At 41.8% G+C, this 13,266-nt stretch overlaps 1 protein-coding gene across 5 annotated transcripts in view; it reads left to right on the plus strand.

The window, feature by feature from the left end:
- The window catches only part of PAK3 (p21 (RAC1) activated kinase 3), a 150,410-nt gene that overhangs the window by 97,948 nt on the left and 39,196 nt on the right, over window positions 1-13,266 (plus strand). For all 5 annotated transcript variants that reach the window (XM_074835320.1, XM_074835316.1, XM_074835321.1 and 2 more), the window contains 2 exons: window positions 4,707-4,903; window positions 11,222-11,322. In XM_074835320.1, coding sequence (XP_074691421.1) covers window positions 4,729-4,903; window positions 11,222-11,322 — 276 coding nt within the window. In that variant the 5' untranslated portion in view covers window positions 4,707-4,728. The remainder of the gene's footprint in view (window positions 1-4,706; window positions 4,904-11,221; window positions 11,323-13,266) is intronic.

A 13,266-nucleotide genomic window follows, 5' to 3' on the forward strand; every position in this document is an offset into this window, starting at 1 on the left:
GTTGAGGGATTTGCTTTCAATAGCTTCTTTGGGAGAAGGTCTTCAGTGGATTATGTGCTTCTTGAATTACTGCATAGAAACTTAGTCAGCATGAAGTCAGATGCTTGGGAATTCATCTTGCACCTAAGAAATAGAAGTTTTGTAACCATTTCTCTCCAGGGAAGAATACAATCATCAACACGCTTTGCATGTCAAGTTGAAACAGCATTACAGGGAGCAAGGTTGCCTGGGACCCTGCCAGGAGGCGTAGGAAAAACTCATGAAACCAATGTGTGTTCTGAGTGGAGAGACTTGTACCTGTATGAACAAGAGGTGTATGAAGGGGATGAGGTAGCAGAGTTTATTTCTGGGAGGCAGGATTTGATGCTGCTGCAACACTTCAGGATTCTTAATGAGGCAGTAGTTACCATTTCTGGGTATGGAAAAAAGGGTACAAACCCCATTTTATAATCCAGAGGCTGAATGAACTGCTTTGCTAAGAGTTTCCTAGGAGTGCTTCATTGCATGCTTCCTGTTTTGTCAGGTGATGAGAGCAGTGAAAGCATTTTGTTTTGAAAGATAATCTCCAAAGAATGAAATTCTCAGTGAACCTCACATTTGTAAGAAATCAAGGTTTAGCTTTTAGAATAGAATATTTCAGTTGGAAGGGACCTACAACAATCATCTAGTCCAACTGCCTGACCACTTCAGGACTGGCCAAAAGTTAAAGCATGTTTTTAAGGGTATTATCCAAATGCCTCTTAAACAGTGACAGGCTTGGGGCATCGACCACCTCTCTAGGAAGCCTGTTCCAGTGTTTGACCACCTTCTCGGTAAAGAAACGCTTCCTAGTATCCAGTCTTTTGACCTTCCAATCTTACCAATATTCTTTTATTTAAAAAAAACCAAACCCACCAAACAACAAAACCCTAAAAAAAAAAAAGAGAACACCAGAATTTGACTGTTTGACTGAATATGTGGGTATGGCATAATCATTTCCAATAGAGAGAAGGTGGTTTTGCATGGGGTTGTCCTATGCAGAACAACACTAGCAAGAGCAAAGACTTGTTACTATGACAGGAAAAGTTGGCCCCAGGGTAGAGTTTAACTTGGGCTATCATGCTATTGACACTTCTCTGCAGTGTAAGCCTGAGAAGTTTCTGAGCTGAATGAGTCTTGTTGACCCTCCATTCTTCACAGGTTTTCTCTAAGTTAAGGTTGGAGTGAATCAGTACAAAACACTTAAAATCTGAAGTCTTATGTGATAATGAATGTTCTTTTGTTGTGATGCAGCAGTACATGGAAATTCTGTAAATAAGAATGAATGGAAGAGCAGATGGGCTCTGATCAGGAAAACCATAAATTGTAAGTCTCTTGGTGTGTGTTGCCTTGTGGTTTGCTTTAGTTTTCATTTAGACCAGCTTTAGAAAGTTAATATCAACCGTTAAACCTTTTAGGCTATCTTCCCCCTTCTCTTTTTTTTTTCCTTTTTCCCTGGTTTAGAAGTGAATAAAAGAGCTTTGTACAGTTCTTGAAACTGAGCCTGAAACAGCTCTGAACAAAATATAGTGTTCCTTTCAAAATCTTGGAAATAATTACATCATAGGCATATTGGGCCAGAAACCGTTAATAGTATTCTTTGTGGAATGAAATCCCATGGGAGGACCTATTTCAGCAAACTGGCATTGTTTACAAATAGATACAGTGACAGATACAGTTGTCCTTCTGAGGGACAGCTGAAACTTTGTGCCCCATTATGGACTTCACAGAACAACCGTCTTGCTTTTGGTAACCAGCTGAAAACCTGCCTTGGTGCTTCTGTGGTCAGCCTCATGCCAGTGATCCCAGGGAGTGAAGGCTGTCTTTGGCACTGGGAAAGTATTTGTAGGTGTGTTAAAGAGAAAATAAAAGCTTCTGTTGCCATAAGCTCCTAGTCTGTGAAAATTGCTGGAGGAACAGGGAGCCATGTCCAGATGTCTCTGTTGGGCTTCATATACTGGGAACTCCCTCACTCTGTGCAGAAATGCCTGGGCATGGTGCACTTTCCCTTCACCAGGATAACATGCACAACACATGTAGTTCTCACTATAACCTTACAGTAGTTTTCATTACTGGCTTTTTTTTCCCCCCCCTCATTACTATAAAACCTTCTGCATTTCGGGATGGAAATCGCAAAGATTAGTGATGTTAACTGTTTGACCTAAATCTACAAAAGCATTTAATTCTCTAGGTAAATAGGCTACTCTGTACTTTAAAGTTAGATCAGCACAAGCCCTAGCCTGGGCAGGATTGTAGTTATTTCTTGGTAATATAAAGCATGTTACTGCCTACATATGTGCTTCCCTAGGAGGGTGGGCCATGTTCCTCCATCGTCAGAGCAGGTCTCCGAGTAGATCTCTGCCTGGGCAGCTGGGCTGGGTGGGCAAGAGCCATCTTGTGGGGAGCAGGCACATGCCAGGGACCACAGTTTTCTGTGAAGGATCACTTCTGTGCTTTCCCAGGTGGTGTGTTCCAAAGGACAAAAACATCTTTCTGTCTGACAGCTGCCTCCAGTATGTGACTTCATTAGTTAAGAGTGCGTGATCTTTTCCACACTTCTAGGCCTGAAGGCAAGGCTATAGGGACTGACACCTGGTCAGTGGCTGCCTGTAGTTCAGTATTACTTGTGCAGTATACAGGTGGAGGTGAGCAACTCCATGGTGTAGGGAAGGTCTAGCAGTTCACATGGGGCTTGAACCTATGCGCAGACATCCTCTTTGCCTGGTGAACACCATATGGATCTACTAGTGGAGCAATTGTTTCAGCTCTCCCTAATTTGCTCCAGGCAAAACATGCCAGAATAGCTCAGATCACTAATTTAACACAAACCAGTGGATGAAGTCAGCTGGGCAGAGTGCTTATACAAACTGCTTCCCTGATGGAGGTGAGAAACTGGGGTCAGTAAGGTCTTTGAGTGCGTGTTTATGAATCAAGATCTCCAGCATCCCTGCTTCATGCTGTATGTACTAGGGAGAGGACTGGGACCAGCTGTTAGTAGGGTTTTCAACTGTGTGACCCCAGGACAGGTCCCTGGGATCCCTTGGGGATCTAGATGTTCAGGAACCCCACTTTGTGGACCCAGGGACCAGTACAAAGCAGAAGTGTGATGGTATATTTCATTTATTGTTCTTGTCACTGGACAGATGCTTTGAATCTTAGATCTGGCATTTTGGGATCTCATTTAGATTAAATTAAAAATGTAAGTCAAATAATAAAAAAAGTGATCGTTTTATTTGTGGTAATTTGAAAATGGTAACAAAGGCTAAAATGCCCATGTCATGAAAAACAGTCTAGAGTGAACATCTCTAAATGTTTCAGTTGGTCATTTAGTTTTTATGTGGAAGGCATTGTCAGTTAACGCAACGTGGATTTGATTATTCCCTATTAATATATCAGCTGGAAATCCTGGCAAAATTCTAGCTGTATCAAAATAAATGCAATTGTTGAAAACGTTAACCTTGGTTCTTAAAAAATCCCAACCAAACAACCCTGAAAACCTTCAGCCATGGCAGCTTTACCTGACCAAAGTGAGACCATCAATTCTGTTCCCAGTTGAACTTCAGGACCTCTTTGTGGAAGTGACAGTCACCGTGTTTGGCTGGTACTTCTGAAAAGAACCTATGACTTCCACAGCTGAAAAACATAAGTTGTTTCATTTTAAATTTAAGAGAATAGCTGATGACTGCAATAACTTGTGTTATCTGTGAATCAGCACAAGGAGAGATCCATAACACATGCACAGTGGTCTGTACGTGCCTACCATAAAAGGAGCCACACTGATTTTAGAGGGGTTGGAAGGCAAGGTGTCTGTAGAATTGTAACCTTTAAAAATATGCAGTATAGCCCACATCACATCTGATCCATCTGAAATCATACTCTATTTTCAGGTCTTAAAACACTTCATTTTACCAAGTGTTCCTTGTTTGTTAAACCAGCTGCTTAATCCAGACTTGAATTTTAATATTTAAGATACACTAGAAAGAATACGAATTTGAAAAGTCTTACCTGTCCTGTGTTTTCCCAACTTAAAAAAATTTTGTAACAATTTCAGGGTATTGAAAGACTTGAAGGATGACTTGAATGGTTTTCAGGATATGACCATTTTCTTGCTTAGGTTTTGATTGACTTTAAAGCAAAGTTATTGCTCATTTTTGTGTGCAAGAAAGTTTTTAATTGGTACTTCTGAGTGAATTTCCTTTGGGAAGATCATTCCTTTTGAAGTCCCACGCTCCCAGGACTAAATCCTCTCCAAACACAGAGCAGGGAGGGAACAGAGATCTTAATGCTTGCTATCCATATCCCCCCAACATGCACCTTGTTTCTTACATCATAGAAATGGTTCACTATGATACCGAGTAGTTTCAGTAAATCATTTAAATTTTGCTTTGGAAGTCTGGTTTTAGAGGAGAATTTGGATTGTAAACAACTACAGGAAAAAATCTGTAAATAATTTTAACAGCCTTTAACTGGGATAAAAAAAAAGCTTTATTTTAATGGTAATACAGTGATTTTTAGGAATTGGCCACTGCATTTATTTATAGCAACCAGCAGTAACCTTATTCAGAGCAAACTTCTAATAGAGAGGCTTCCTTACTCCACCAGAAAGCTTTTCTTGCCCTTTTTCCTCCCTAGGGCATCAGCCTTGGCATCCTTACTTGACAGGCATGCTTTCTGTTGTGCTTTTGCAGGAGGCTGTGAGGGCTGCTGAAGATGTCCGATAGTCTGGATATTGAAGAGAAACCTCCAGCTCCACCGTTGAGAATGAACAGCAACAATCGCGATTCTTCAGCACTAAACCACAGTTCGAAACCGCTCCCCATGGCCCCTGAGGAGAAGAACAAGAAAGCCAGGCTTCGCTCCATCTTCCCAGGAGGAGGGGATAAAAGTAAAGTATCAGCAGTACAAATGGGTGGCTACATCTGTTTGCTTTCTTTTGGTTGTTGATTGCCGTCTTTGCTTTCTGCCACTGCTTTCTTTCTGTTTCAGTTGGTCCTTCCAAAGCCTTCTGTTCCAATTACTCTAGTAACATGTTTCAAAAGAGGAGGAGGTGTTCAGTCAGTTACTTTCTTGTCTTTGAAAAGCCAGTAAAACGTGCTCACGTTGTGCGACTTGCCTTTTAAAAATAACTTTATAGTTAAGCTGGGGAATCCTTTCCTCTGGATTTTGATTTGCATTTGCAGTAGAAACAGAGATGAGGTTGTGTACTTTTGAAAACGTATTTGCAGAAGTGAGACAGCAATATGCCTGACACTTTTGGTTTTAATGCACTTACATTCCAGAAACAGGAGCAAGGCTCTTCTTGCTTGTTGCTTTTGCAGTGAGAGGGGATGCAGAATGGCTTGGTTTAAAACCTGCTAGGTGTGGTTACAGCAAGAAGGTCTTTTAAAAATGCAGGAAACAGCATTTCAGTTGCATTCTTTGAAATGAATTTGGAGAAAGAAGTGTGTTTTGAGTTAGTGTATTTAAAGAATTAAGGGAAGGGATCTTTTTTTTGTAATGCCATGGGAACTGGTGGGCTGCACCCACAAGTGCTGAGGGAGATGGCTGATGTCGCTGCAAGGCCATTCTTGATTATCTTTGAAAGGTTATGGTGACTGGGGGATGTTCCTGATGACTGCAAAAAAGTAAATGTCACTTCTGTCTTTAAGAAGGAGGATCTGGGGAACTACGTACGGGCCAGTCAGCCTCACCTTGATCCCTGGGAAGCTAGTGGAGCAAATCCTCCTGGAAACCATTTCCACACAAATGAAGGTTAAGAATGTGATCAGGAATAGTCAGCAGGGATTTATGAAGGGGAATTCATGCTGAACCATACTGACAGCCTTCTACCATGAGATGACAGGCTTGGTGGTGAAGGGAGAGCACTTCTACTTTAGTAAGGTGTTCAATGCAGCCTCCCATAGTATCCTTACAGACAAGCTAATGAAGTACAGTCTAGATAAGAGGACAGTAAGGTGGACTGAAAACTGGCTGAAATGCTGGGCTCAAAGGGTTGTGATCAGCAGCACGAAATCCAGCTGGATTTTGAGAGGGATTCTGCCTTTGATGTACCTCACTGTTTCTCCAAGGAGAGCTCAGAACTGTGGGACTGCCATCATTCCTCAGAGCTCCAGCTCACCTTCGCAGCTTGACTGCCCTGTCCCCAGTCTCTTCCACAGGTCATGTGGAGCAGTTGGAGGTAGTCTGGCATTCAGAACTCCTCACAGGCAGTAGAAGGCACAATTTCAGCCCCGTTCCTCCTCTCAGTCAGGGGCAGTCCTGATGGCCTCTCTCATGTGAAGGTTGTGACTGGATGGGCCCATCCCTCAGGGAGACCTGGCCGGTTCACTCTGCAGAGTGCTTCCCAAAATGTCCCCTTCTGGAAACAAAATTAATTTTCAAATGATTCTTTTTAAAGACCAAAATTAAAATCTCTCACAGCTTCTTTAATTCCTAGAAGGCCTTGGGTCACTACTTCTGACTGCCAGCAGGATGGTATTATCCCTCTCGGAAGGAATATTTCTTAAGTAGGACGTGCTGTGTGAAATGCATGCAGAAGCGGGGAGATCCAGAAACAACCCCTCCTGGAAATGATCAGTGACATTAAAAATAGATGTAATTAACTACCAGTCAGAGCAGTCTTAGGAAACATGCAAGTATCATGATTTTAAATGTGACTGTGAGGGAAAGCAAGCTATGATTTATAGCTTAATTTTGTTGGGTGAAATAATAAATGAGGGAATTTAGCTTGGCTGGCCAAGCCCCTTGAGGTGGTTTCATCTCGGGGTCGGTTTGTGGGTCAGGGTATCAGCTGGCCTGTGCATGCTTCACAGACTCAGTGACACATGTTTGAGAGTCCTGCTTATAAAACAGAAGGAGATTGAAACAGCTGCTCTCATCTAGTGCAGTGCTTTGCACCATCATAACTTTATATTAACAGTCCACCAGTGGTACTAGTAAACAGAACATGAAGAAACACCATGGCAGGGTGTTTCTGTCTGAACCTGCAGTTGTCTTTCATTTGCTCACCAGACAGGAGGGATGTGAGGGTGGATATGCTACGGTGCGTTCTTTCCAAGGCAATGGTGTATGCCAGGACTGCTCTGCTGGAGGACCAGGAATCTTTCGCAGTCATTCCCCTGTTGGAGTGTAGGGTTTTCAGTCAGGGTTTGAGCACTTCTCTGTTTAAAATCTTGCTTTGGCAAGCCACTGATGGCTCTGTGGGGCCCCTCTGTGCATCTACAATTGAAACAAGCCACTTGGGTGTTAGTGTCCTGCTCCTTCCCATAGCACCTGACCTCCTTATGTTCCTTGCTGTAGCTCCTCTCGTCCCCCTCTCTGAGGTAAGGTACCCCATTTCTTGGGGGCAGGATGCCAAGGCACACAACTAAAATACCTTTCCAGTGTCACATGGGTAATCTGTGTGAAATGAGGAGCTGAACCTGCTCCCCCATAGCCCATGCTGAAGCTGTGAAATTGGCCTTCCTTCCTCGGAGGTAATGATGGTGATGGGAACCACAGTGGAGTTCATAGCATTAGTGTTTCCTTTCAGCAGAGTGCTGTTACCTCAGGAGAATTGAGAGCAGAAAGAAATTACTTACGTTCTTCTGGTTGTTCGATACAGCCTTGTTCTTCTTTCATTAAACCACCTGTAATTGCTGTGCTATGAAGTAAATTAATACTGTGTGTGAACTGGTGGCTCCATGAAGGCGCTGTAGAGCATTCAGCCTAAAGAAATGAGAGGGCAGCAGGCCCACCACAGCTCAGATGCCCCTTTCAGCTGAAGAGGTACATCCATGTTAAGATTACCGTGTGAATAATATCACTTTCTTCTAAGCTGCTTTAGACTTAGTTGCATATGGGAGCAGAGTTTGAGCTTTAGTCATCTGATTGCCTCCTGTACAGAAAAACAAGAAAAGAGGGAAGGAGAAAAACCCAGCGGGGTTAAGATTAATGGAGAAGAAAGAAAAGGTTAAGGCTGCTGGGGTAGGACAGGAGGAGCAGAGCAGGAAGGAGGATGGGAGGACAGCATGAATGACAGTGGAAGGGAGAGGAGATAAAGGAAAGAACAGAATGAGAGGAAGAGGAGGCAAGCAAACAGGAGGGCATAAGCTTGAGGTCAAACCCTTTCTCCCTCTCTGGAGAGAAAGCTACTACTTAGCTGAGTCACATTTTTCTCCCAAACAACTGCTCTTTTAATATAATAATAATGATGATGATGATGATGCAGGTTGTGGCAGACAGAATACGGTTCCCTTGTTCTCTTTCAATCTGTAGTAGTTGCTGAGGTGGTGTGGGTGGCTCTCATGGCTAACTGCTGTGCAGCAGGAGTGTATTGTGAGGGGCATTTATAAGAAAATCAAATAGGATTGTCCAGTATAAAACCCTTGAATCCAGTCGGTCATTGCTTCAAAGAAGTCATGTCTTTTCCTATTATTTTTCCAGCTTATGTAAAATAGAAGTGATTTGAATTGCAGGGCACAGACAGAAGCATCAAAGTTTTTAGACTGGGGAGGGGTGAGGGTTTTGCAAGGAACCGTTTAATTCTGTATTTAATTTATAGTTTATCAGTGTTTGGACCATAGGTGTTACATCCACAGCCTGGTAGGCAGAGGTCCATGAAACAGATGAGGCAGATCTTGGGGCATGAGCTGGAACGCTTGTCCCCCGGCAGGAGAGGCCTAGAATGGACAAGTGCTGCTTTTGACGGAATGTTTTCTGTAATGCCTTATTTTGCTTCTAGATTTGACTGTTGCTTTGAACTGAATGTGATGATCCTTTAAATCTAATTTTTACTGCATTTGCTTGCAAATGATGAGGTAGGAAAAGCCAGTTTTGTTATCTACAATAGAAAGTTACAAACGCTGAACTGAGATGACATCTTGTAACTGGCAACATCTATCCTGAAAATTAAACAACATCATCTTAGAGATAAAAGAAGGGGAAAAGCCTTTGCATTTGTATTTGATATATTGCTGCCATCTTTACTGAATGCTAAATGAAAATAATTCATCAATTAACATTGCATAGGGGTGTGCAGTACAGACAAAAGGTGGCAGTTAATTATTTAATGAGGATAAATGCAATAATGCAGAGAGAGGATTAGAAACATTCAAAATACTATAGACTATAATTATGAAGAGCAGAGCATCTTCCAACTAAAGGAGGCTGTAAGGAATAAGAAAGATGTGTAAAGAGAGGCCTCTGTGAGCAAAGACAGACCCAGGCTAGGAGGGGTGGTGATACACAGTGAGTTCAACCTTCGGATGAGACCCCTAGGTAAACCCATGAAGCTGGCCAACGTAATACTAAAACACTGAAGGAAAATGTTAATTAAAAATACGTGAGCTGATGTGCCAGAAAATAGAGTAGTAAAGCTCCGTCCTCGTTGATGCTGGTAGAAGGGGACACTTGCTCTTGAAATAAGACACACACAAAATTGTCTTCATCCAACTGTTTTTGATGTATATAACATGGCTGTCACTGGTGCTGCACTGAGGGAATATGGAAGGCAAAGAGGACCTGAACAACTGCTTCTTTCTCTCCTGCTGATGTGTAACTATGGCATGTATTCATTTTAATATTATCATCAATAAATGGCCGTTAAAGAGCCTGATACAGAATCCTATTGTGATAGGCACAGTATAAACCTCTTGTATATCTCTGGGTTTCTCACAACTGTTAGTGTGAAGTCCTGTCACATCAGACAAGCCTGCTCAGGACCACGATGAGGATATGTAAACCAAGCACACATTAAACTGGTAGGAAGGGCAGTAGAGAAGAGGTGAGACCCTAGGGTGCAGACTGCTTTCTTTAAGGATGTGAGATGATGTGACTTTTTTGTATTCCACATGAGCGCTTTATGCATGTCTTATTTCCTGAGTTTGTGTTAATAAGTCTCACATACTGCAAGTGGGCACTGTAATATTTGTTCTGTTCCAAACATTAGCATGTTAATTTTTCTACTGAAATGACAAATGTATTTGGTAGAATGGCAGTTCCCCTCTCGGCTGTTACAGATACACCACTGGCACTAGAGAAGATTTTACAGATAGCTCTGTACTGTATTACTCAACCACGTGGTAGTTAGTCTTGGAGCATGCTGGTTCTCCAGGGAAGCCAAATATTTCAGGTACCTGCCAGCAGGATAGATGTTGGAACGTGAGTTTATGCTCTGTTTATCTGGGTGTTTGGGAGTTGTCCAGAACTGGCATTATTGTCACCATTTTTCAGAGAAATCTCTGTTGAACATAGATTCTTGATGCATCAGAGTGAAGGCAGCTTCTCTTAGCCTTTATTCCACTCATTCTTTATCAGGGTCAATAAAACTGGGCTGAAGTGAGATTTGTCAATAGTAAAAAGCACAGGAGAAGGAGAACCACAATGGATGTTACTTTCAAAAGGTGTTAAAGTAGAAGGGAAGTGAGAAACATACACAGATTGACTGACTTCCAAGTCTGTCTCCTTCAATAAGATACTCCACATTCTGAATACTGGTGGAGTGATTTAAAAACAAAGAATTTCTGGAGACTAATAAAGCCTGGGGTTTATGGTTATATGTCTTAGTTAATTGAGAGCTCAAATGAAGCTTTTCCAAGCTGTTGCTGTGCAGATGCTGTGGTTTCTAATACAGAGCTGCCGCTTCAGCCTTTTACTCAGAGAGGAGGCAGGAATAGGATCTTTGTCTTCTCCTGAGCTGCCCATTTTCACAGAACTTGTAGGAACCTGGTTATCTGAAAAAACCTCTCTTCTCTGATTTGGCTGAGTTTGACAACAGGTTCAAAGTATGTTGGAGAAAAAGCACACATGCAGACAGGCGTGCACATGCACGTCCTGGGTGCTTTATTTCTGCAGGAACCCACAGAGCAAAGTCAAACAGGAGTTAGTCACTAAATAAGAAAACCTGATGAAAAAAAGAACTGATAATAGAAATCATACTGGTTAGAGATAGCCTAAGAAGGCTACTTCATGAACAGCTTGCTTTGACAGCTGTGACACCGGTTGGAAGAAAAAGAAAACGAAATAACACCTTCTAGACCTTCCCAAACAGGGGTTGACAGGCTGGTGTTGTATTAGCTTTGGTCTATTTTTCAAGTAAAGTAAGACGGACATTAATTGATTTGTTTTCCACTTTTAAAATACTATTTTGAGCACACCTGATTGTGAAAATTTTTGAATGAAAAGCTGTGCAGAAAATAAGTGCGTGTTAACATTTTGCCTCTAGCCAACAAGAAGAAAGAGAAGGAACGTCCTGAGATCTCTCTTCCTTCAGACTTTGAACATACCATTCATGTGGGATTTGATGCCGTCACTGGAGAATTCACAGTAAGTAACCGCTGTATTGCGTGCTTACCAGGGCTTCTAGTTTCTTGATGGTAAAATAACCTCCTGTTGCCAGAAACATCAGATGACAGCAGCCAGGCTGTGAAGAAAGAGACTTTTATTTGTTGGGCTTAGGATTTGGAGTCTGATTGAGGCTGCTTTTTTTTCTCCAAGGATTGTCAGCAGAGTGTCTGTGGAAAATGAAAACTAGGAAGAACGTAGGTGTGTGCTTTTATCAGTCCCACAAGCTGTTACAGGGGTTGGTTATTCAGTGTCTTTAGAAAAGCATAAAAAACCCACACACTTGTGCATAGTGTATGTCTTGCTGTAGACAGTCAGCTCCAAAGTGCAAAGTTCAGCTGCTCTGCAGACAGTCCTTGGAGATGCCCAGAAAGCGGCAGCGTTGTGGAAGTCCATTCATTTTAATTTAATATTCTTCAAAATATGTCCATAGACTAGGTGATCAGACACGTTTCTAGCCTTTAATAAAATAGCAGTCAGCTTTTTCTACTTACATCACAACAAAGTGTTTGAAGTGTTGGGAAAAATGAGTCTGATAGAAGCTCCTTGAAGTGTGCAGGGGGCTTCAAAGCATTTTCTCTCAGACTACTAGTTAGGTGCTGAAACCATTAATCCTTAAAGCTAAGATGGCAGTAAGCTTACATTTGGTTGAGCTGTGGAGGTGAGAGGAAACATTAGCAACTCTCCGTACCGTCAGTAGTACCCTGTGAGCTAAGTGGTCAGACTGTGTTATCACCGTGCGTCAAATTGTAAAGTGTGCTAGTGCTGACTGGCTGCATACACCAAACAGGATGGGACAAATCATTTGCCTGGACAAAGGATGGTTTTCAGAATCTGAGCTCTAAATGTGATTTCTTCATAATTTTTCACTTCGATTGCTACTTTTGTTTCTCAGAAACATTTCAGAAACCTGGAAACTTTCTGTATGCTGCAGTAGCAATAGTGTTAATAACAATAGAAGAAAAAAAGACACATTTAAATGTCAGCATGTCTTCAAAGGAGTAGTGAAATTGGAAATATCCTTAGTAATTAGGAAATATGGCTACATTTAAAATATGTGGACTAGTTAATTAGCCTTTTTTAAAATAGATGTCACTTACAAAGTCTTACTTCAAAATTTATTCTGTGCCAAACCTTAGCGCTTGATTAAATGCTCATTTAAAGAGCCCAGATGTGGTCATTTTTGATCAGAAACTTAGCATAAAGCTTTTTAAATTGTTTTTTCCCTGCTATCTATCCTGGTTTTCCTCTTTTTTCCTGTCTCTCCCTGTAGCCACTTCATTGTTCAGGTTAATCCTCAGTGCCATTCTCTTTATCTTGGAATCATATTATATACTCTGTTACTTTCTGCTTTTGTTTTCTCCCTTTTGTTTGCATCCCTTCTTCTTGTCTGTCCCTCCCTCCGGTGAGGATCCCATTTAGTTTCATGTCCCTGCCAGCTGGAACAAAAAGGAGGTTAACGCACTTCAGTTCTAAGCACAAGCATTCTCTATCAGTGCTTCAGAGATCACGGTTTGGATCAATTTGAATGTTACTATTATCATCCAATGTGTCAAAACAGTCTCTAGCATCAGAGAGCATCATGTTTTTTGGTTGGGTGTTTTTTTTTTTTTTTTGGTGTCAGATGCCACCAGCACAGGTCCTGGCCTTTTATAGAACAAAGCAGTTGTACATGGCTAAATAGGTCCAGCTTCATGGCTGTAGCACAATCTCTGTTCATATCTTTTTCCCTTTCGAATCAGTGGACGTTAGATGACTGCTGTTTCACAATTACACAGTATTTCTACAATAATACTTGTCCCTAAAGCATAGAAGTGCAGCACTGCAGTTTGAGAAGGCTCTAACTAATTCAAAACAAACCAAAGGCATAGGTGACTTCCCCCGTGCAGCTTGCCAGGGCATGTAGCACAGGACTTAATGCTGCAG

The sequence above is a fragment of the Strix aluco genome, chromosome 10 (assembly GCF_031877795.1).
Source record: "Strix aluco isolate bStrAlu1 chromosome 10, bStrAlu1.hap1, whole genome shotgun sequence".
NCBI classification, from domain to species: domain Eukaryota; kingdom Metazoa; phylum Chordata; class Aves; order Strigiformes; family Strigidae; genus Strix; species Strix aluco.